Source organism: Bos javanicus, chromosome 22 (genome assembly GCF_032452875.1).
Source record: "Bos javanicus breed banteng chromosome 22, ARS-OSU_banteng_1.0, whole genome shotgun sequence".
NCBI classification, from domain to species: Eukaryota; Metazoa; Chordata; class Mammalia; order Artiodactyla; family Bovidae; genus Bos; species Bos javanicus.
The window spans coordinates 28,959,111-28,981,258 of NC_083889.1; the positions used below are offsets into that span (position 1 = coordinate 28,959,111).

General features: G+C 42.5%; 1 protein-coding gene across 2 annotated transcripts in view; it reads left to right on the forward strand.

Annotated features, from left to right (window-relative positions):
- The window catches only part of SHQ1 (SHQ1, H/ACA ribonucleoprotein assembly factor), a 101,078-nt gene extending 91,791 nt beyond the window's left edge, over positions 1-9,287 (forward strand). For both annotated transcript variants that reach the window (XM_061396397.1, XM_061396398.1), the window contains one exon: positions 8,389-9,287. In XM_061396397.1, the coding sequence (XP_061252381.1) occupies positions 8,389-8,941 (553 nt within the window). In that variant the 3' untranslated portion in view covers positions 8,942-9,287. The remainder of the gene's footprint in view (positions 1-8,388) is intronic.
- Positions 9,288-22,148: the final 12,861 nt, after the last annotated feature.

Here is a 22,148-nt window from a genome sequence, read left to right on the forward strand (position 1 = left end):
TAATTTAGAGTTTCTACACCTAGAAAATTACAAACAGAACTGGTGATAGCACACAAAAATAACACACTATTGATCAAATCATTTAATAAATTTAGTCCCAATTCTAGTATATCACTCTCCTTCCTAGCATCTCCCCTACTCATCCTGCCAGTATTTTTTTTCTTTAACCTCTTGATGACGGTTGATATTATGTAGTACAAATGAACTGCAGATTGAGGAAAAGGGCAAGGATTTCACAAAGGTAGAGGAAGTAATATAGAAGCTGGATTTGAACCACACATAGAACCGCTGACAGTGAGGCTTGGATGTGTGGGATTATTAACAACTGAAGCAGAAAATTCTACAATACTAGTGACAAGTTGAAAGTCTTTATTTTGACTATTAAAGCATTGATTTGAGTATCACATGATTGAGAGGCCCTTGAACTCATGGTGCCATCGTGATTATTTCTAAAAACTATCTTACAATTCTGCTCTAAAAGACAACCTGAAGTGTCATGCAGTACTATAATAGAATTTTCTTGGAATAGTTACAAATACAATTAATATTTGGTTCATTCTTTGTTTATTTTGAGAGTTAGTACCTAGTTGTAATTATAACCTATGTATGAATATTGTTAAATATTTTCTAAACTTATTTTTGTAGTTTGTCATTTTGTCTCAAGGTGAAATCTTCACTTTTTAAAAATCACTTTTTACTGTTAAATTTGACTTCTATTTTATGTTGATCGACTTTAAGTGTTTTTTTTTCTTCATCTTAATTATCTTCCATTAATGAGCATCTCCACTCTCTTTCAAAATTCATGTCCTCCCCAAACCTAAGAAGGTGACCTTATTTGGGAATAGGGTTGTTGCAGATGTAGTTAGGTGTTAAGAGGAGGTCATACTGGAGTAGGATGGCCCTTTGATCCAATATGACTTGTACCCTTATAAGGAGAAAAAGAGTCACAGAGATGCACCCAGAAGGAAGACAGCCTTGTGAGGAAACAGACACACAAAATGCCATGTGGTGACAGAGCATAGAATGATGTGTCTACAAGCCAAGGAAGCCAAGGATTCCTGGCAACACCAGAGGCTAAGAGAAAGGCATGGAACAGATTGTTCCACTGGAGCTCCCAGAAGGAATCAACCCTGTCAGCACCTTGATTTTGGATTTCTAGCCTCTAGAACTGTGAAAGGATAAATTTCTGTTGTCTTAAGCCACCACATTGTGATGGTTTGTTATGGCAGCCCTAGGAAATTAATACAGATTTTCATACCGTGAATGGGGTATTACTGTAACTGATACCTGAAATTGTGGGAGTGGCTTTAGAGTCCGGTCATCAGTAGAGGCTGGAAGAGTTTGGGAATGTGTGCATAATGGAAGAATCTTAGATTACTTAAAGAGATAACATAGTAGAAATATGGACATTAAAGGTGAATCTTGCCAAGGTTTAGAAAGAAGTGAGGAGAGCTACAGAGTAAGCTTCTGTAGTCTTAGAAAAAAATTTACATATCATCACCTGTAGAATGGTGCTAGAAACAGAAATGTGAAAGGTACTTCTAGTGAGATCTCAGATGGAAAAGAACTTGTTACTGCAAACTGGAGGAACAGTGACCCTTGTTACAAAGGTGGGGAACTTGGTTGTGTTGTGTCGGCCAGCCATTCAGTGTGGAGAGTAGAACTCGGGTGTTTAGCTGAAGAGATTTCCACAGTGTTAAAGATGCAGCCTGGTTTCTCCTTGTTAACTAGAGTAGAATGAGAGAAGGCAAAGAGAAATTGAGGAAGAAATTGTTGAGTATAAAGGGGTCAGTACTTGATGATTTGGAAACTTTCCAGCCTGTCCACACTTCCCCAATGCTCAGTGGGTAAAGAATCTGCCTGCAATACAGGAGACACGGGCGATGCAGATTCGATCCCTGGGTCAGATACCCTGGAGGAGGAAATGGCAACCCATTCCAGTATTCTTGCCTAGAAGATGCCATGAACAGAGGAGACTGGCAGGCTACAGTCCACAGGGTTGCAAAGAGTCGGAAAGGACTGAGCATGCACTCATCATCATCATGAGCCTGTTCACATAACTGTGCTCTGGAATTGGGGCCACAGGTATGTGTGGACAGCCTTTGGCTAAAGAGATTAAGCATGTGAATTTTGGATCCATTCAGCCATCTGGCACAAGTCAGGAATGGAGGTGGGCTCATCCAGGAAGGACATATGGAGAATTCTCTTGTCTAATGGTGTGCATCCCCTTGACTTTCACAGAAGACTGACAAAGTTTTTGAGAATGTTATAGCAGCAGAGAACAACCAGCCTGGACTGAGAAGGGCAGAGAAGGGAGGAAATGAAGGGAGAATGGGTCTGAGGGCAGAACCAGGAATTCAGAGGCCAGAGTAGGTGGAGCTTCCACCCTCGTGGGTGGGCCCAGACAGAGCATCAAGCCACAGAGGATTATTCTCAGGCTTCAAAACTAATGGAATTTGACCTACTGCATTGTGAACTTGCTTTAGATTGGTTAACTTTTTTTTATCCATTTCATTTTTTCCCTTCTGAAATGGAAATATTTGTTTTTTACACTTGTACAACCTTTGTGTTTTGGAAACAGGTAAGTTGTTCTTTAGTCACAGATCTGTGGACAGAGAGAAATGTTACCCCAGGATAGAGTATACCCAGAGTTCCACCTAAACCTGTTTGAGATGAGAGTTAGATGAAAGTTTGGACCTAGAGTTGATGTTGGAATGGATTGAGACTTTGGGAATATTGAGATGAGTGAATATATATTGCATGTGGGACAGACATGAATAGGGGGTGAGGCAAAGGCTAGAAGACAGAGTGTGTCGTTGGATAGTGCCTCCCCTTAATTCATATCTTCTCACAGAACCCTAGAACATGACTTTGGAAATAGGGTTCTTGTAGATGTAATTAATTGTTAAGATAAGGTCATATTGGTGTAGGGTGAGCCCTTGATCCAGTATAACTGGTATTCTTAGGAGAAGAGACACATCTAGACGGAAGACAGCCTTGTGAAGAAACACACAGAGAGAACGCCAGGTGGTGACAGAAGCAGAGCTTAGGTTGATGTATCTACAAGCCAAGGATTCCTGGCAACACCAGAAGCTATGAGAAAGGCATGGAACAGATTCTCGCCTCAGAGCCCTCAGAAGGAAGCAACCCTGCTGATACCTTGATTTTGGACTTCTGGCCTCTAGAACTATGAGAGGATAAATTTCTGTTGTTTTAAGCCAGCCAGTAGTAGTTTGTTATGATGGTTACTAGTAACTAATAGAGGGAGTTTTGGGGAAAATTGATCCAATGACCCATGGACTAGGTATTGTTTTTCATAATGCAGACCCACAGAAGGGTATTAAGTCAAGTTGAAAATAGGATGAAAAAATATTTTATTGGCCCATACTCAGTGAGGCCTAAATAACTCTTATCTTGCAGTATTTTCTGCATTAAATTGGTATTTTCTTGTTCAAAAAGATCAGTTGTTTCTGCTAATGACTGAGCTGGAAATGCTTTTCATTCTTACAGAGTCAGGGCAGGCAGTTAGTTCTATGTTCATCTGTGCATGAACTGGTATTTGTCTTTCATGCCTGTTCAGAGATGAGTTTCACCAGCAACTTCTACCTAAAGCTAATGCGTTACCTTTTATTTAGATCAGGTTGCATAAATGTATATTAGGCAGGGGAGTTTGAAATGTGGAACTGGTTGTTTTTAGTAGAAAGGAATTATGATTATATGTCATTGTCATCATTGTCTTTTAAAAAGAATGTTGATATACGGTTTGTTCCCAGAAAGAGTCTGACGGTCTGACGGTGTGTGCGTGTTTGTGTGTGTGTGTGTGTGTGTGTGTATGTGTCCTTTGAAATTAAAAGCCAGTCACTGTATTCATCATCTAGTATGAAATGTGTCTGGAGTGGCCTCACTGGAGTCCTGTCCTACATTATCGGTTGCTGGCTCTAGTGTCAGTATGTCATGGCTGGCAGGCTAGCAGGTTTTGGCAGAGGAAATGAAACCTAGTCAGTTACTATGAGATTTATAGTAGACCTGCTATTGCAGGAAGTGGTGAAAAGTTGATTGATAGTTTGAGACAAAATTCTACAGCAAGAAACAGGATGTATGCTTTCTATTTATACCCAGTTTTCTTTTGCCTACATCTCAGGGCTCCTTTTGCACTTTGTTTTGGCGGTTTCATAAGGTTACAGTTCCCTTTTTGCCCCCCTAAAATCAGTCACCAAATATAAAATAATTGAGGAAATTTTATATCAGCTCAGCCACAGTAAAGGCATGCACCCTTAGCTGTTACTGTTACTCTTCATTGGTAGTTGGATTTACTGTAGCTTGTCAGTCTTTAATTAAAAAAAAATTTCTCCAAATAGGAAATTATTTCACATATATAAACAGAATGGAAGATTTTTTTTTCTTCTTTTTAAAGTTAATATGGCAGGATTACATTTCCAAAAATTTTCTGAGAAAAACCTGCATTGAGTATAATTTTATTAAAATATGACATTAGTATGATCTATCATGTGTCTTTTAAATGCTGAATCTCTTCACTCCATAATTAATACATCTTAACAGATAGGTATTCTTCACTTAGATGTAAAATATACTCTATAAGTACAACTAGTAACTCAACATATGTGTCGGTTGAGTATATCCACATGTACCTGGTTTTTGCAAGCACTCTGGCTAACTAATAATGTCATTTGACAAGGCTTTTTGACATGACCTAGCCTGGTCTGTTTTGAGTGTGACAGTGAAAAGCCACTAACTGCGTTAAATGAGGTGCTTTCTGAAATGGAAAGGCCATTACAGTTAGATTCTAGAATTTACAAGGAGTGGCAGACAGAACCACCTCCAATTGTGCCAATGTTTGAAAAGAACAAAAAGGCTACTCTTTCATGGCTCAGTTTTTTCTCCAAAGGAATAATTTCCTTTTCTGTGAACAGTGACTGCTAAATTATCTGTGTCAAATAATTGAACAGAAACAAACCCAACTTTCATTCCTGAGATTAGTTGGGTCATATTCTATACCAATGATATATTGAAATTTTAATTAGTTTTTTTTTTTCTTCCTAGCATTCTTTGAGAGTTCAAAGTGCTTATTCTGTTAAGTTTCTATCAGAAGTTTAATATAAATTTGAGAAACTAGATAGCTTGAGGTAGTAAAAGTGGGTAATAAGAAATAAAGATGAATCAGGGTGGTAAGGAACAAAAAAAAAATCCACATATGATCAATTTTTTAATACACATTATATAATGGATCATTTTAAACATAATATTGTGTTAAAAGTGAGAAACGAACTTTTCTCTGTTGGATAGGAATTTACCTCAGCTGGTAACAGGCAAAGATCACTTGGCTCGTCTTTGCCACTTCCCTGCCTGTTAGAGTTAACACTTCTTAGTCCCAGCATTGCGAGGGATGCTTTCTGAAAAGAGCCAAAATTACAGGTGAAGAACTTTAGAATTCCAAATTTATATAGTTATAAGTGACAGATTAATATTTTTATAGTAGACAATAATAAAGATCCAAACAGTTTTAGCTTGAGTACATATATCTGTGGTATTCACTAATACTCACATTTTTTCCTCAGATCCTGCAGTCTTTGTAGGTAAAGCTTAGATGTATACTTTAAGACTGCTGAGCTAAAAAGAGACCCGTCACAGTTTCTATGGAGAATTCTGGGCCTTATGCAAGTGAGAACTTGCTCCTTGGGAAGGTGTTGAGTGGCATCAAATTGGGAAGAAATCATGGGAACCTTTTCAGAGCCCTCAGAAGTATTCCTGAGAGGCCCTGTGGTGGAGGAGAGAGAGCGCTAGAGCTCAGAGGTGTGGGCTTCCGCTCCTGACTGCCCTCCTGCTCAGCGGGGCAAACTTTAGCTGGTCTCTCAATTCCTCCAAACTTCTATTTTGCCATCTGTCATGTAGGGATGAAAATGAAGCTGATTCACAGGATTGTCATAGGAGCAATTACAACAATGTTTGTGGAACGTCATCCTTCATATATTGTCAATAGTGTTTGTTATGTCTGTTAAAAATGTGAGATGTGTGGTCACTGAAGTGTAAAGGCTTTTATTAAAAAATTTTATTTTGGATATTATAATTTAATAAGAAACATTCTCTTCTTTTCCAAGTTCATGGCTCTTTATCTCTTAAGGCTGTGTGTCATTACCCAGAGAGGATCTTTTTTTTTAGTGAGAAAGATGACAGTGAACTAGTCCTTAGGCTGGCAGAGCCTTGCGGCAGGGAGGTTTTAAACTGGAACACTAGCTCTGACCAGATCCTTGGCAACCGGTACCCAAGCCTTCAAAATATATTATGTATATCATCCAAATTGTCTTGGACATGGATGTAGATTGTATTGCAAACATCTTATTTTATCACTGTGCTTTTTAAAGATGTCTCAAACCCACCAGAACTTACCCAGAGTTACAGCCCTTTGGTAGATCATCTACTAACTCCAGTGAATCTCACCCAAGCTTTCCTTTCAACTGAAGGCCATCTTTCCTTTTCTAAACTCCTGCAATTCCAGCACCAAAACACAGGGTTTTCCTCGTTTAAGAGAAAGTTGCACATCCATGACAGCCATTGTCCTCGTCCCACCCAACCTTGGACACTGACTGCAGTGGAGCTTTGGGTCCTGATTACACTGTCCAGACCTGGGCTGGGGGTGGGGGAAGCATCCCTGTGGAATCTTTTGTTATGCTAAATATTTTGAGACAAAGGGGTCTCAGGTATATCCAGGCACTTAGATGAAAATCCCCATCCATCACTCTATTGAAATGAAGCCTGTAGTCCCCAGTGTTATGGGGTGGACTGCACTTTGACAAATGAATTTATCCTGTGAACTCAACTCATTCAGTTTGTTTCAAGCGACTCATTTAATCTTTGGAGCCAGAGAAACACAGAAGCCATGTCAGCACGCTTACCGTTTTCACTCACTGCTACTTTTTTTCACTTGTCACACCAGATTTCCCTGTACGGAACAGCAAAGACATCTTTTTTGGAAAACTGCAGTATGCTTTACACTGTTTCAAAAACAAAACAACTAAAATGCATCTGAGTTAATGAAAAAGTTTATCTGTTCAGTATAGTGTTTATCATGTAATGTTATAAGTTTAGCAAAAATATCTTCTGAAATAGCATGAGATGGTTTTCAGTTAAAAAGCACTCTGTTGCTCTTTTATACTGCTTTTCTTTTCTTTTTTAGTTAGGAATTTTGAATAGATATTCCATTCCCATAAGTTTAAAAATAAACCATATGCATGAAAAGTCTCCCTTTCACTATCATCCTTCATCTTTCCAACTCCTACAGTGCCCCCTCTACATAAATATTAGTGTTTTCTGTAGCTTTCCAGAGTTCATGGTTAAGTGTACAAGCAACTTCAAATGTTTTTGCTTCTTTACTCTTTTTGTGTGTTTAACATAGAAAGCAGCATATACATATAGAAAGCCTTTTGTCATTGTTAAACAATATATCTGGCTTAGTCCCTGAAGAGCCTCCTACATTACATCACCATTGACTGTTCCTTCCTGTGGCCATGTTGGTGGACATTTGGGTATTTCTTATTTTGGAGTATTAGAAACAATGCCGCACTAAATATTACCTTGGACCTGCATCTTGTAGCATATGTGTTTAATTTCCAGATGTGGTTTTGCTGGGTCAAGGGTATGTACATTTTCAATTTTGAAAGTTATTGCCAGGTTCTCCTGCACCGGGATTATAACTGTTTACTCTATCACCAGCAGTGAATGAAAGCGCCTTTCGTCCACAGCCTTGCTGGCAGCGTTACCAAATGTTTGGATTTTTGCCAATCTGATAAATGAAAATATATCTCAGCATGATTTTAATTTGTATTTCTTTTATTTGACTGAAGTTGTTGAACATCTTTTCATATATTTTCAGAGTCATTTCTATTTCTTTTTGTGAGAATTGTCTGCTTGTATCTTTTGCCCATTTTCCTCATGGATTGTTATCTCTGCTTTTAAGAACTCTATTAGGGGAATTAGGCCTTGTTTTATGATATAAATCACAAATACTTTTCTCAATTTTGCATTAGCCTTTTGACTTTTCTTCTTCTTATTATTACTTTTTTACCCTTCAGAAATTGTCTTATTTTTATTAGTTGAATTTATCAGTCTTAGCCTTTCTTTTGTGGCTTCTAGATTTTGATCATAGGAAGGCCTTCCTCATTCTGGTGTCATAAAGGAAATCTCCTTCATTTCCTTGTAATACTTATTTCCTTTTTTCTGTTTGTATCTTTAATCTGTTTGGGGGGTTCATCCTCTGTGCCATGTGAAGTATAGATCCAGCTTTATTTTGTCATGTCTTTAAGCTGTGGACCCTGTTATCCCCAGACTAGTTAATGAATAGTCCTAATAATTGTTCTTAAAATGGTTTTCAAGGTCCAAAAAGTTGGCAGCTCTTGCAGAAGCCTTAAAGAAAGCATCCCTAACCAAGGCCCAGCTGGGGTTAGAACTGGAGGAGCTGGAGGCAGCAGCATTTCTGGTCCAGGAGGAAGAAACCACATCAAAAGCAGGAGTCCATTCCACTTCCAGGCAGCAGACACCTTCCTCCAGCTCTGAGATGAGTGGTTCAGAAGAATCAGAGGGCAGTGCATCACTTGAGACTGAGGAGTCAGACTCGGAACAGGAGGAGCCTGGAGGCGGTGAATCTGAGACAGGGCATTCCTTGCTCGGTCCCTTTGTTGAAGAAAGCAGCATGGCCCTGCTTCTTAACGATGGTGGTATGTGCAGAAGCACCACTTTCCTGGGGTCTGATGGTGGTCGAGGACAGCCGCTGGCCTCCCCTGGGGCTCCCAGAGCATCTGGGCCTCTGATCCAGGAGCTTGGAGAACAACTGGAGACTTCGGTTCAGATTTCCGAGCCCAAAGACTCTGCTGCTGGACAGCAGGACAGTGTGCTGGAGAGAGAAAGCCAGCAGACACCTGAGGATTGACTCCTGAGTGGTCTCATTTGTTATTGAGAATTATGTCAGATTTGGTTTTATTGACTGAATTAAAATTCTTCATTTTCACTTTGTACTTTTCCTTGGTATATACAACATTGTTTGTGAGCTAACATTGACACCAGTTGGTTTTCTTGTACCTTTAAGAACAAAGTTCTAAAGCAAACTGTAATTAATATCAGGCTTATTTCATGCAGTGTTGTTATTTTGAGATTCATCAATGTAGCATGTATTGAGGGTTTGTTGTTTTTTTTTCCGTATCTGAGTAGTATTTCATTGAATGGACATTTGGGTTGTTTCCAGCTTTTGGCTGTTCCAAATAAAGCTGTTATGAACATTTGTGTGCAAGTCTTTGTGTGGACATATGCTTTTATTTCTCTTAGGTAAATATCTGGGAGTGGAATGATGGAGCCGTATGGTAGGTGTATGTTTAACAGTGTAAGAAACTGCCAAACTGTTTTCTAAAGTGACTGTACCATTTTACACGCCCACCAGCAGCCTGTGAGAGCCCTGCTTCTTTCTCGTTCTTGTCATCACTTGGTATCATCACTTGGTGTGGTCAATTTTTAACATTTTAATAAGTGTGAAGTGGTATCTCTTTGTGATTTTATTTTGCATTTTAAGACTACTTGTGTTAAGCATCTTTTCACATGTGTGTTTGTCATTCACATATCTTTGGTGAAGTGTCTGTTTAAATCTCTTGCCGGTTATTTTTGACCTGGGTTGCTTTTCTTATTTCTGAGTTTGCAGAATTCTTTATAAATTCTAAATACAAATCCTTAAATGAGTCATCCTTGCCTGCCTGATAATCTTTGATTGGATAAACATTGTGAGTTTCACCTCATTGGGTGCTGGATATATGTATTCTCCTGAGTATTCTTTAGCTTTGTTTTGGGATGCAGTTGTTTGGAAATAGTTTTGATCCTTTGGGTCTTGCTTTTTTAATTTGTTATATAGGTCTGAAACAGTGCTCCATCTAGGACAATTTCCCAGCCCTAAGGAAAGATTTTTCCCATGCCCCAGGGATTATGTGTTTTGCAGTCCGGCTGATGAAAATAGACACCTGTGTGAATACTGGTCCCTCTAATCCTTTCACATGGCTCTTTCCCAGCCTCATTGACAGGCTCTCCTCAGTGAGTAGTTGACCCTCTCCTGGTATCTGGTGTTCTCCACAGCTCTCACCTTTCCCATACTCTGTCTTGTAGACTCTGGCCCCCCAAGTCCCCAGCTCTGTCTCCTGAACTGCAGAGTCCATTGAGTTCTCTCTGGGTTGCCCCTCGCTGTGCAGCCTGGACAATCATCTGGGACAGTAGGTGAGGCCCTCTTACCCTCCTAGGGTTTGGTTTCCATTCCTCAGGATCACTGTCCTTCATTGCCTCATGTCCAGTACCTTAAAAACCCATTGCTTCATGTACTAGTTCTGGTTTTCTTTTTTGGTTATATCAGAAGGGGGGAGGTTAAACCTAGTCCCTGTTACTCCATCTTGATTAGAAACATAAACTTCCATTAATATTTTATATGTGAATTTTCTCACTTGAGTGTAAGCTCCTTGGGAATGATGTCTGTGTCGTGTCTTGTTACCACTGAATCATCAGCCCATATTCTCAGTGCACCATAAATATTTGTTGAGTGAATGAACAAATGAAATAAACCAATTTACTTTGGGGAGGAAATGAAATGAAATCTGATATGTATTAATCTCAGTAGCATTTTTATTTCAGGAAAGTGTATGATCCCTTTTATTCTACTTCTCTGTGGGTTGCGAGTATTTGTATTTCCACTGTAAATTCCAGCTTGTATTAACAGGATAGTTGGGGTGACTGTGCCATTTGACACGCACGTTAACTCCTGAACACTGTAACAGCTTTGTTAGAATGTGTTCAAGACTTTTCTCAGGCTCCCGGAGAGCTTCAAAATCCCTATGACCATTGAAAATGCATTTCTCCTCAGTAGCACATGACCTGAGGCCAGTTTGAAAATGCATTATCTGTTATTCCTCTCATTTACTACTACTAATGTCAAGTTGAACAAATCTACTCTTGTCTAAAAATTTAAAGCTGTGGAAATTTCTCTTTCCATCAACTTCTGTCCTTACTTAGGAATCTAAAGAGGATCTACTTTGGTGAGACTCACCTTGGGTGGAAAAATCTGTGACTCCCTTACTCAGAGGATGGGCAAATGTGATCCTTCCTGGACATCCTCAAAGCATTCTTATCACCATACAAGTCTCATGCGTTGGAAAGACAAAGAGAATGAGCACTTTAATTTTAGATTCCATGTCTGCAGCGTTTCTCTTACCCTGTCTTTGTTTGCTGAGGGTTAAAACTTTATTATATTACCCTGTCTTTAAGATGAGTTAAGAGCACTATACCATGTCTATAACACAAAACACAGCCAAAGATGCTGCTTTTAATATATATTTTTTTAACTAGATAATTGGCAGGCAACTCGAGGGATCTCTTATAACCATATGCATTTCCAAGAACCCTGGGTGATGGTGAAAAAAAAGTTAGGGAAAGCACAAAGAGGGGGATTTAACAGCTGACTAGCTCCAGCTTAGTGGCAAGAACCACGGTGACAGGGCTGAGGAGATGAGGCATTGAGTCCCAGAGACACAGTTTGGGAGTGAGCAGCCTGCTGGGGGTACGCCAACCTCGAAACCTCACTCTTCCTCTTGGAAAGTGAAAGTGAAGTCACTCAGTCGTGTCCAACTCTTTGCGACCCATGGATTGTAGCCTGCACCAGGCTTCCCCATCAGTGGGATTTTCCAGGCAAGAGTATTGGAGTGGGTTGCCATTTCCTCCACCAGGGGATCTTCCCAACCCAGGGAATAGAACCCAGGACTCCCGCATTGCAGGCAGAGACACTTTACCCTCTGAGCCACTGGGGAAGCCTCTTGGAAATGGGAATACAACTACTTTTCTTGCTCACCTTATAGGATGAGGAGACTGTATATTCAAAACACTTTATAAACTAGAAAGTATTAAACCAGCACAAGGGTTTATTATTATTGTCACAGTTCCCAGAGCTGCACAGGGCTCTTTTCAGCTACCTGACAACAAGCCACTGGGGGAGCCAGCACTTGGAAAATGAGAGCCCTCTTAATCACTTCTGAGGTGTGCTCGTGGTAAAAGTCTGCACAGTTCAGCAGATTAGATAGAAATATTAATTGTATCAGTGAATCACAGCACTGCCTCATCCGGTTGGAATCATTGACCTATTTTTCTATGTTCTGTCTCCTCTCCCATTATCCTTGAAGAACAATGTGGGGCCTTGCTGTGGGCATGATCGGTTTTAGGTGCCAGGGACTATGCTGATATCATCTTTCACTGGCATGGGATTAATTTACAAATGAGACAGGGCTGCTCCCTACCACATTCTAAATTGGTTGAACAGCTGGGGGGTGGTTTTCACACCTGCTAGTGAAAAATCCATTTTGGATGCATGGATCAAATTATATTACCAAGAATTGGGCATAGGAGAGAAAGGGTCAAGTTTTCTTAGCCGTTAAGACTTTATAAAATTCTAAATTAGAGAGGGCTTCTAGATAACTCTTTTGTTATAAGGGGATTTTTATTTTCTATCTTGTGACTAGAAATTGACCCATATAGTCAATGGTGACAAAAGAGATACCTCTAAAAGAAATGGAAATGAATGAAAGACAATAATAGAAAGGAAACTCTTGGCAGCTTTATAGTTGTTGCACTATCAGAAATATTCCAACTCTTCAGAATGTATTAATTATAAAATCTTTGAAGATGCAGACATCCTCTTGTATAAAATGATCTGTCATGTAATGTCATTGCCTGTCAGGTAGATTGAAGTTAAAGCTTCATAAACACAAATCTCTGTGACTGTTTGGTCAGGCGTCTCCATGAAAGCAAATCAAAGATTGCAAATGTTTCTGTAACATCATTCCATCTAAATCCCTGACAGTTTTTGTTAGTGATCAGCTGCTGCCTTTCCCGCCCATTTTCTGAGTGTGTTATATATAGTTTCAATCCATACCAAATGAAGGAAGCATTGATTAGACTTGATTTAAGGCAGCAAGTGATAAATGCTGCTGGAAATTGATTCATGCCTCTCCAGTGACTGGGGCACAGACATCCACAGTTGACACAACTCTTGTCTCAAGGCTGGAGAAAACAAACAGGGAAACACATGTCAAACAGATAAATGACTTGGCTGTTTTGAGCTCTCTGTGAAGGCCATTTGTTTCCTAGATAAGGAAGACTTCTCTCCAAAGTTGTGAAAAGATAAGTTGGAGGAAAAGGATGAATGTGAAAGCAGATGCCTGAGCACTTGGAAAAAAAACAAACAGAAAGGATGTACCTCCTGGAAGAATCTGGCTGTATATCTGCTTTCCTTTCCCCTTAAACATACTGGAAGCAGCAGTTTGGCCACGCGAGCCTCAGTCCTAGCTAGGATCACATGCTGAAGGCTCTGCCCCTGGTATTTTATGTATTCAAAGTGATAGGATGTTACCTCTTAAGTTCTTCCAGGACGGCCTTACCGAACTGCTCTTGCTAGAGTGAGCATTTAGAAGCAGCAGCAGCAGGAACAGCCGAGCAACTTGAGAGCCCTGCTTGTAGTCCATCTGGCCTGGAGCTCCAACAGTTTGACCACCAGCCTAGAGATGCTGGAAAAGAAGAGCCGTGTTGCAACCCAGAGGCTCCCATGGAGCCTTACCCACTGTACAGTTTACTATCTTTATGTTTCTGTACATTCTGTGTTTTCCCACTTCCCCCTGTTTGCTTGCATACTGCTTTCTCTTTTCCCTGTGACTTTGCCCAGATTTGCGTTTCACCCATCCTTCAAGGCCCCATGCAAATGCCACCTCTTTCAGGAGGTCACCCTTCATTCTTCCTGGCTGGAAATAATTTCACTCCTCTGAACTCCCACTGAATCAGGGCCAACCCTGCTGGAAGAGCCTGGAACCCAAGTAAAGCCAAAGAAATGGGAGCAGGGAAGAGGGGTTTCTACCAGGCTGTACTCAGAAACAGTGGGTTCTAGAGCTCTGTATTCAGACTTGTGTAAAATTAAGATGAGAAAGAAGCAAGAAAACTGTGGTGGTGTAGGGAGGAACTGGACAAGGAACAACAGACTGGTTCCAAATAGGAAAAGGAGTACATCAAGGCTGTATATTGTCACCCTGCTTATTTAACTTATATGCAGAGTACATCATGAAATGCTGGGATGGATGAAGCACCAGCTGGAATCAAGATTGCCAGGAGAAATATCAATAATCTCAGATATGCAGATAACATCACCCTTATGGCAGAAAGTAAAGAGGAACTAAAGAGCCTCTTGATGAAAGTGAAAGAGGAGAGTGAAAAAGTTAGCTTAAAGCTCAACATTCAGAAAATAAAGATCATGTCATCCGGTTCTGTCACTTCATGGCAAATAGATGGGGAAACAGTGGGAACAGTGGCTGTTATTTTGGGGGGCTCAAAATCACTGCAGATGGTGATTGCAGCCCAAAAATTAAAAGATGCTGTTATGACCAACCTAGACAGCATATTGAAAAGCAGAGATATTACTTTGTCAACAAAGGTCCGTCTAGTCAAGGCTATGGTTTTCCCAGTAGTCATGTATGGATGTGAGAGTTGGACTATAAAGAAAGCTGAGCGCCGAAGAATTGATGCTTTTGAACTGTGGTGCTGGAGAAGACTCTTGAGAGTCCCTTGGACTGCAAGGAGATCCAGTCAGTCCATCCTAAAGGAGATCAGTCCTGGGTGTTCATTGGAAGGACTGATGCTTAAGCTGAAACTACAATACTTTGGCCACCTCATGTGAAGAGTTGACTCATTTGAAAAGACCCTGATGTTGGGAAAGATTGAGTGAGGGCAGAAGGAGAACGGGACGATGGAGGGTGAGATGGCTGGATGGCATCACTGACTCAATGAGTTTGGGTGAACTCCGGGAGTTGGTGATGGACAGGGAGGCCTGGCGTGCTGTGGTTCATGAGGTCGAAAAGAGCTGGACACGACTGAGTGACTGAACTGAACTGAATCCTCAGCGGATGACATCGGATTACTCTGATGGGATCAGTTTAGGGAAACTGAATCATTCATGGTTGCCCATTGAAGTGTGCTAGCTGACTTTGTCTCAGCCAAGTGGCCAGCCCTGGAGCAGGATAGCTGAGGGGGGATGGGGGTGGGGGGTGATGTCAGCTCAGCTGACACCAGTTCTCTCCCTCCAAGGAGACCCTTTGGGGGAGTATGGTGAACTGACAGCTTCAGGCTGCCACTTTCACTTCCCGATCAAGCACTGTTCACAAACGTGCCTCAGTTGTCCCAGGTTGTTCCCAGATGCTAGCACTGGGCCACTGCTGCCCAGTGTGGGCATAGGCAGTTTTTGCTCTGGACTCGCCTTCATAGCTCTGAGACCTTCTCAGGCTCTGGGACACTCCGCCAAATCTTCCTCTCCTTTCTTTCACATGTGTCAGTCCCCTTTCTGCTTGAGGCCCTCTGCTCCTACTCCTGTTTCCTCTCCTCTTTATCCTTCATGGAGGATGCACTTGTAATTATGTCTTGGCTCCTGCTTCCCCACAGGACCCAAATGACACACTGGTTTTCTGAGTGAGCCTCTGATTTCACAAAAGAGCTCAGCTCAAATATACTGTACCCTACAGTGCCTGTAGGGTAGAGACTACCTCCCTTACTATACAGAAGAGGAGACCAGGGCTCCAGACTGAGTGAATTGCCTAATGTCCCCTGGGCAGCAAGGGACAGCCTTGGATTCCAAATTGTATCTTTCCCTCTCTGCATCCCGGGCTCTTTACAACCTTAGATGCTGTCCCCATGGAGCCTGGTGAGGTGGCCTGAGTCACTGAAGGTCACCCGGCTCCTTGTGGGAGGAGAGAGTGAGACTCAGCGTGTGTCCACTCCAGAGGGATTTTCTTGACTCTTTCACCCTCCTGGGGGGACTCGCGCTGCTGTCGGTGGAGATCGTCACTGTCTGTCTACCGCGTGAGCTGCGGGATCCACTGCCCCGCGGAGCTTGGGAACTTGACAGGTGAGCCATCAAGGCGCCGGTCATCTTTTGCGCATAACTCATCCTGGCACGGTGTTTTAAAAGATAAAGCAAATTCAGATGTCGCTGAGGAGGGCCGGAATTCAAAGCGATGCAGCAGGCGGGCAGCCCGCTACCCTGGAGGCGCTCGCGTGGCCCTTGCTCCCTCCGGGTTCGGCGCGGGTGTGAGCGCCGAGGATCGGGGATCGGCGTGCGGCACATCAATGAGGACGCCTGTCCTCCTTGACGCGAGCCCACCCCCTCTAATCCGCCGCATTGTCCATTGACGTGTCTAATTATGTGTCTTACAACCGCAGAACTCCCCCCAGAGCAGCGGGGCCCTTCTGGCGGAATGAAGAGGATGATCGCTCCATCTGTTCCTCCGGCGCCAACGGGAGGCGGGCGAGGAGGCGCGGGCTGGGGTTGTGCGACTACGCGTGCGCACGGGCGAGGGCCAGGAGGCAGGGCGCGGCCGAGCGCAGGTGCCTGGAGAAAGGGGATCCCAGCGGCAGGTGCAGATGCCAAACTAGCGATGGCTGAGTGTATGTTTAATTACAGTCGACGGAGGGGGCTGTTTTAGTTAAGAATTATAGGAGACAGGTTCAGATGGAGCTCTGAGCCGAGCTCGAGAAGGTAGCAGACTGGAAGCTGCCGCGGAGAGGAGACATCTGCTTCTTTAATTAGGGGTGGCGCGCCCAGAATTTCCTGATATGTAAAATAATCACCTGGAACCCCAGGAGTCTTTAATAGAGAACTCAGCGCCTACTCTCACCCCCATTCTGACTAAACTGTTTGGCACGAAGCTGATCCTTAAATCACAAGCATATTTCATTCTCCTCCCAATAACATTTTTTCTGTGTGTGTGGAGTGCTGACTCAAGGGGCCCATGGAAGTATTGCCTGGAGCAGAAGGCACAGAGAAGAGGATCAGAAGTAGTCTGTTTTTGGAACCAAAGACTACTATGAGCTTTACAGTTGGCAAAGCGCTTTCTTGTCCATTGCCTGGTTTTCAACAGGGGCAGGCAGGAGTGGGCCCATTTCAAAGCTGGGGCTCAGGCTTTCTGGGGAGGCACTTAGCAGCAAGAACCGAGGAAGTAGGCAGTGGGGATCACAGAAGATTGGGGAAGAAAGGATGAACAGGAGTTGATTAAGGAGACGGAGGTTGGAATGAAAAAGCATGTCCCAGGTGGATGGATGTGATGGCTGAAGGAACCAGAGTGCTTTGATGGTGGGGACAGAGAAGGGGGCAGGTTAGCCACCCCATTGGATTGGGAAGCAACCCATAAAAGTCACGTCTACTTGTGGGCCCAGACTCAGCTTTGTGGCACAGAAAGATAGGGCGGGGGTGGCGGGGGCGGGGACTGGGGGGAGGTAGAAAACCTATTATACACAATAACTGAAAATCAATTGAATATTGTAGTCCCTGGTGCATTTCATTGTAAGAGCTCAGCAAATACTGTAAATCATCTCCCTTCGTCTTTTTCTCACTGTTTGATCAACTCTGCACACCACCAAATGAAGAGTCACCTTTCCTTTCCAAATTTCCCTGACTCTCAATCTCTGCCCCCACAGTTTCTTTCCTTTCTCCCTTCTTCTCCCTCTGTGGCTGTGATTTTGATCCTACAGCATCCTCTTCCCTTCAATATAAATTCTGCTTACTTGTGGCTCCTTCCCTCTTGAATGGTTTATGACAAGACTCCACAAACTAGACCTTGCAGAAGCCAAATCCATCCCATCACTTATTTCTGTGTGGCCCATAAACTGAGATTTTTTTTTTTAAGTATGCTTTTAAATGATTGCAAAGAACTTGTAAAAAATTCTTTTCTCTTGTCATATGTTACATCTTATTGTGTGTTTTTCTACATGTCATAGCCTTGAATTTGCCTCTTGGCTTGCAAAGCCTAGACTATTTTACCCATTTGGCCCTTTTCAGGAAAAGTTTGCTGACCCCTGGTTTAGGAGAAGTGGGATATGGATATGTATCTTGTAGCAATTTAGGTGCCTGGCCTGGGGCTTTTGGGGTTTTCCAGGCCCACCTGGGGTAGACTCTGAGGAAAACTGGAGGGAGGCGGGGGGGAGGAGGCTGTTGTGTGCCAGTCTAGGAGGGCAATCAAGGGGAGAGGGATGGAGGCTGCTTTCAAAGACAAACCATTGGTGGTTGTCACATGGGTCTGCCATGGTCATACTTGTTTTTCTAGGATGGGGAGTGACTTAGAACTATTTGATCATTCCTGGGGTTAGGAATGGTGGCATTCTGCTTCAAGGTTCTCTTTCCAAAAGCTATGGCCCTTTTGTGATCCTTTTTGGAGGGCCCATCCCATCTTTTTTGAGCATTTTTTAAAGCTTATCATACAAAGCATCTTTCCATAACTAACTGAACTCCTGGGCAATAGCGGGCATGCCTTTTGGTCTGTCTGGCATCTTCCCGGGGGAACCATTCCTCTTCCCCTCTCTGATAATAGTGTTCTGTTCCTGTCTGTTTGAAGGGCTGATGCTACACTCTGGTTTCCACAGGGGTGGAAACCCATGGCAGTAAATCAAGTCACAATAAAATGAGGTATGGCTCTAATAAGCATGGGGCCCATGATGCTGAATTCTGAGTGGAGTCACCTAGATAGGCACCACTCGTGGCATTGCCCCATGACAGCCATTCTGGCCAGGGTTCACTGGAATCATTGCATCCAGCACAGATTTGTCTTTAGGATGGAGTGGTCAGATACACATGTGACAGTTTATAATTTCTCTTAGGCTTTCCTAAAGCTGTGACAATCAGAGTCAAAAGGTTGCAGTGTTTGAGCACCTAATTAATTTATAATGATTACTGCCATATGTTCTTCTATAGGCCTGACTTAGTACACTTTCATTTTTAGTATTAAAGTTTCTGTGACTTAGTTTTTATTCATTTATTAGGAGTGATTTACTAGGTGTGTTATAATTTTCTCCCCATGTGAGATTGTTTATATCAAATATGAAAATACTATTAATAATAATAATTCACATTTATTGAACACTTACCCAGCACCAAGCTCTGAACAGAGGGCTTTACAGCTCTGATCTCCTAAGGGCTTTACAGGTCTGATCTCCTATAATCATCACTACAGTCCAGGGAGATGGGTGCCATCAATCCCATTTTACAGATGAGAAAAATGAGTCCCTTACACAAGCATACAAAGTTATTAAATATTGGTACTAGCAACTAAACTTGGTTTTATTTTAAAGGAAGACTAATCACATGGGTTAGAGAAATGGAGAGGCTTCATGAAAGACACACATTACCTGTTTTGAAGACGATCAATATTTACTGCCCATTAGCTCTGTGACCTGGAGCATCTTACCAAACTTCCTTGGGCCTTGATTTGATCATTTCTAGAGTAGTGCTGATAATTTCAAATGAGATATAAAGCTCCTGGCACATCATTAGGGCAACAGTTGAAGCTCAATCCCTTTTACTTTTTCTTTCACAGAGGAGACTAGATCAGACTGGTTTCCAGAGAGTCCACAGCTCCCTAAGAAGTTGTTTTTTAGTCATTTGGTTGATGCTATATCTCCTGCACCAGAACTTGAATGCATGTTTTTTAAATTGAGTTGTCTTTCTGTGAGTCTGGGATTCTGTCACATGTGACTAGCAGTGGCTTCCCAAGGGCTGGTTGGGACCAGGAGACAGAGGAAAGTCAGGAGCAAAGCTTTGCAAAGAGGAGGAGAAAGATCCACTTTCATTTCACGCAACAGCCCTCTAAGAGCCAGGCCTAGTGGACTGAAACGTTGAACTCAGCCCTGGCTGCCCAGCGTGGGAAAGCAGCTTGGGAGGTGCTGGAGGTGCTGGATGCGTGTCCTAAAGCAGTCAGTGGATGCAGCTCCATCCCCCCCCCTTCCTTCTCCCAGGCTTGTCCTGGCCTTTGCCTGGGAGCCCCCACCCATCTGCACAGCAGCCAGGCTCAGAAAGAATCCTTCTTTGATGCCAAGTATCAACCCGGCTCTCTGAGGGTGTGAATTATTCATCGACAAAACCCAGCACCCATCTGTCTCCAGTCAGCACTGCTCACACCTTTCTGTGCCCAACGCTGCCCAGGGCACCCCCAGCCCTGGCCTGCCTCTGGTTTCCTCAGAGTGAAGATGAGCCTCCCTGAGCCTTTTGTCTTAATTGGAGAGACGATGGGGTGAACAAGAGGCTCTAAAGTGTGTATTTGAAATCAATTTTCTCCTTGAAGCGACATGAAAACAAAAGGGTGAGGGATGCCCGCTGTGAGGGGATTGCCCTGGCACCACCTCAACTCCGGCTCTGCTAATGACCTGTGGCTAACTGCCTCTTCACACATTTGCTCTGAAGAGGTTGGCAGAACGGTGTATGTGGTAGGATGGGGAGGACGTGGCTTTCTAGTCTCAGCAGTTTCACAAGGCGCAGTCTCCAAGAACCAGGGATAGAAGATGGGGGCCCTGATCACTTGCACATTTGTGGCGGCTCTCCTGGGAGGGCCGGTGAACCCCACAGGCTCCTGGGGGAAAGGCAGTAAGATTTCAGAGATCTGAGATAGAGGTTCGGTTGTCTGTGAACCCAACCAACTTCCAGAAACCTCAAAAGGTAAGAGATATGGCAGCAAATCTGTAGGATAAGAGGCCAAGGAAGGCATATATATATGTACACATATGGGTTGCCAGTCATGAATTTTCTTAATTCTAAAGGGCAAAATGGCCCTTTTCCTATGTTGAAATAATAAGGCAGGATTTATTTGCATCTTTTGTGACCAGTGACTGAAGATCTCCAGGGGGAAAAAATACAGGCTTCCTCAGAGGGTATACTCTAGTAAAGTGTTCCCCAAGAACAAATAGCAGTTGTGACTTTTGCCTCATAGCAGAGCATTTAAAGATGTTTCTTTTCTTATACTTACTCTTACTTTTAGAACCTCACCCTATATTATATGTTGCATCAAGTATTTATACTAAAACCATATCATATGTATTTATATATTACATACAATACACATTATATAATACATATATATACCACACATATAATGTACCCATATCATATGTATATATATATATTTATTTTTATGTATTATCTATATTTTAAAGAAATTTTAGAGGTTTGCTTTTGAACTTATAGGCTATGAATAGTAACTTATTTAATTTGCTATTGGCTCTACTTTCTAAGCAATCATCACGCATACTCAAGACTTCTTGCAAAGCAAGGTACCACACAAAATGTCTTCGTATGTAATAAAATCTTTATGAAAACTAAACTTGAAAATGAACAAAATAGATACAGTGTTTGCAAGGTCCATATAGGCAAAGCTATGGTATTTCCATAGTCATGAATGAATTTGAGAATTGTACCATAAACAAGGTTGAGTGCTGAAGAGTTGATGCTTTCAAACTGCGGTGCTGGAGAAGACTCTTGAGAGTCCCTTGTACAGCAAGGAGATCAACCCAGTCAATCCTAAAGGAAATCAACCCTGAATGTTCACTGGAAGGACTGATGCTGAAGCTCCAATACTTTCATCACCTGATGCGAAGAGCTGACTCACTGGAAAAGACCCTGATGCTGGGAAAGATTGAGGGCAGGAAGAGAAGGGGGTGACAGAGGATGAGATGGTTGGATGGCATCTCCGATTCAGCGGACATGAATTTAAGCAAATTCTGGGAGATAGTAAAGGATAGGAAAGCCTGGCGTGCTGCAGTCCATGGGGTCACAGAGTCGGACATGACTGAAAGACTGAACTGAACTGAACTGAATGTAAATGTTGAATTAAACATTTATTCATTCTGATTTTGCATGTCTTTCTTTAAATATTTTAAGCCAATGCCTTTTATTTTTTCGTGATCCCTGACGTGTTTTTGAGACCTCGAAGGTGCGTGTGTGTGTATGCATGTGTGTTGTGTGTGCATATGTGTATGTATGTTCCTAAGGGATAAAACAAGATTGCCTGGCCAGGGGTTGGTCTATGGGGAACCTAGAAGAGGTGCTGCCAGGATGTCCAGGCTTCCAGACTCTTATTTCTGCAGCTCTTACTGGCTCTTTCCCTTGATTGAAACAATAAGCTTGGCAGGGTTTGTGCTTAGGTAAGGAGGCCCAGGACTCATGGTCACTCAGCACCTCCAGGTGAGGAAAACCTCAGATGGTGCCAAACCTAGGGGACTTTCTAAGAAATCCAGTGACACATAAAAGTCAAGAAATAAGTGGGAAG